This window comes from Limulus polyphemus, unplaced genomic scaffold (genome assembly GCF_000517525.1).
Source record: "Limulus polyphemus unplaced genomic scaffold, Limulus_polyphemus-2.1.2 Scaffold559, whole genome shotgun sequence".
In the NCBI taxonomy this organism is placed as follows: domain Eukaryota; kingdom Metazoa; phylum Arthropoda; class Merostomata; order Xiphosura; family Limulidae; genus Limulus; species Limulus polyphemus.
Window position 1 is genome coordinate 507519 of NW_013666169.1, and position 1777 is coordinate 509295.

The window sequence follows — 1777 nt, forward strand, 5'->3', positions numbered from 1 at the left end:
TACAACGTTTCGACAAGGTTCTGTCATCATCAGGTATGAAACGTTGTACATTTGCTGTTATGTTCAACTTGTATTAAAGTTTTTCTTCATTACCCATTCAAGCTGTCTCCAAGCATTATTAGTCTCAAAGTGGGTTCCCCGTCATCGATTGTGGCTTATCAGTTGAACCACGCTTAGTTATTTTCTCGAAGGAGACCAACACGAGAAACGTTACATATACTGGAATTTCAACACCCTGAAAGAAAAGTCTTTTCAAAAAGATCCCATCACTAATCCATTATATTTTGGATATGACTTTTTTTTGCGTGAATTTTAAAATATACCATTTATAACTTTTTAAAGAGTGATCTTAGAAGAAAAAATACCAAGGGCTAATAAAATGCAAAAGTAGACTAATAAATAATTAGTTAACTTGCATGTGCAGCCCTTTAAAATAAACTCGCTTAATTTACCCAAAATAGGGCCAAAGGCTGACTGGAGGGGTTACCTATTCTAAGCACTAGAACCACTAAAGTAGTGTTGTCAGTCAGTCAGTCGATACTAAAATTACGTCACATAAGGGACGCTTAACGTTGCAATTTGCACTGTCGTCACATCGGTAAAACGTGCGCATGCCATGAATCACGAGAAGAATCACTGTAGGCTACATCAGAGCATGACATATGTACTTCAAAAGCAACAAATAAAGATATTTGTTACTCTTAATTTTGGTTTTATTTGTTCTTGAAACAGGACACTTTCAGGGACCCTGCGGAAGTACATCTAGTAAAAAATTTGTTTTACGTAGCAATACTGACTAACGACTGGTATGTATTTAAAAACAAAACAAGCTTATTAATTCATAAACTTTCACCTTGTCTCTAGCAATTTGTAAGCAGTGAAAAAGTGCAATACATATTTATATATTTATGTGGGAAAAAATTAAACTTTTTTTTTTTCCCTTTACACACAGCCTCAGCGGTCCAATGAGGATGCGAGTAAACCTTCGAGCTTTACTGGCTGTCCTCATTGTTTTCGTGACTGCTACAACTTTAACTTACTGGATTCGATGTGGAGACATTCCCAGCGCTGACGTTAAAGGTAACCTCTATAATATAGAATCGAACGATGACAACTACTTGGAAGATGGCGTTGGCCCTCTAGCTCTGGAAGAAGTTCCTCGGGTTCGTACGCGAGGTGGATTGAAGAACCTTGATGACATTGATTGTCTTATTAACGAAAAATACACCGTACCGTGTAAGCAGGAGGATGGTGAAGTTTATGTCCCCTTTTCATTCTTGCACGAGTACTTTGAGGTTTACGGGAAGGTTGTAAAGCACGATGGTGAAGAACGTTTCGAATGGCAACATAGCTACTCCAAAGTTTACTACCCAAGAGGGAAGTACGACCCACATGGGGTTTTTATGTGGTTTGAGAACTATAACGTTGGAGTAAGAGACCGGGTATTGTGCATCAGTGGAACGGAAGGTAAGTTGTCCTTCTATGAACGAGTGTGTGTGTGATTATTATAAAAATGTTTACAGAATGTAAGTTGTCCCTCTATGAACTAGTGTGTGTGATTATTATAAAAATGTTTACAGAAGGTAAGTTGTCCCTCTATGAACGAGTGTGTTGTGATTGTTATAAAAATGTTACAGGAAGGTAAGTTGTCCCTCTATGAACGAGTGTGTGTGTGATTATTATAAAAATGGTTACAGAAGGTAAGTTGTCCCTCTATGAACGAGTGTGTGTGTGATTATTATAAAAATGGTTACAGAAGGTAAGTTGTCCTTCTATG

At 37.5% G+C, this 1777-nt stretch overlaps 1 protein-coding gene across 3 annotated transcripts in view; it reads left to right on the forward strand.

Moving 5' to 3' along the window:
• Window positions 1-1777, forward strand: part of LOC106459105 (D-glucuronyl C5-epimerase-like) — a 51256-nt gene that overhangs the window by 31350 nt on the left and 18129 nt on the right. For all 3 annotated transcript variants that reach the window (XR_002610506.1, XM_013918691.2, XM_022385535.1), the window contains one exon: window positions 953-1467. Coding sequence is in view for 2 of the 3 variants with exons in the window: in XM_022385535.1 (XP_022241243.1) it covers window positions 953-1467 (515 nt within the window). In the remaining variant the exon portion in view is untranslated. The remainder of the gene's footprint in view (window positions 1-952; window positions 1468-1777) is intronic.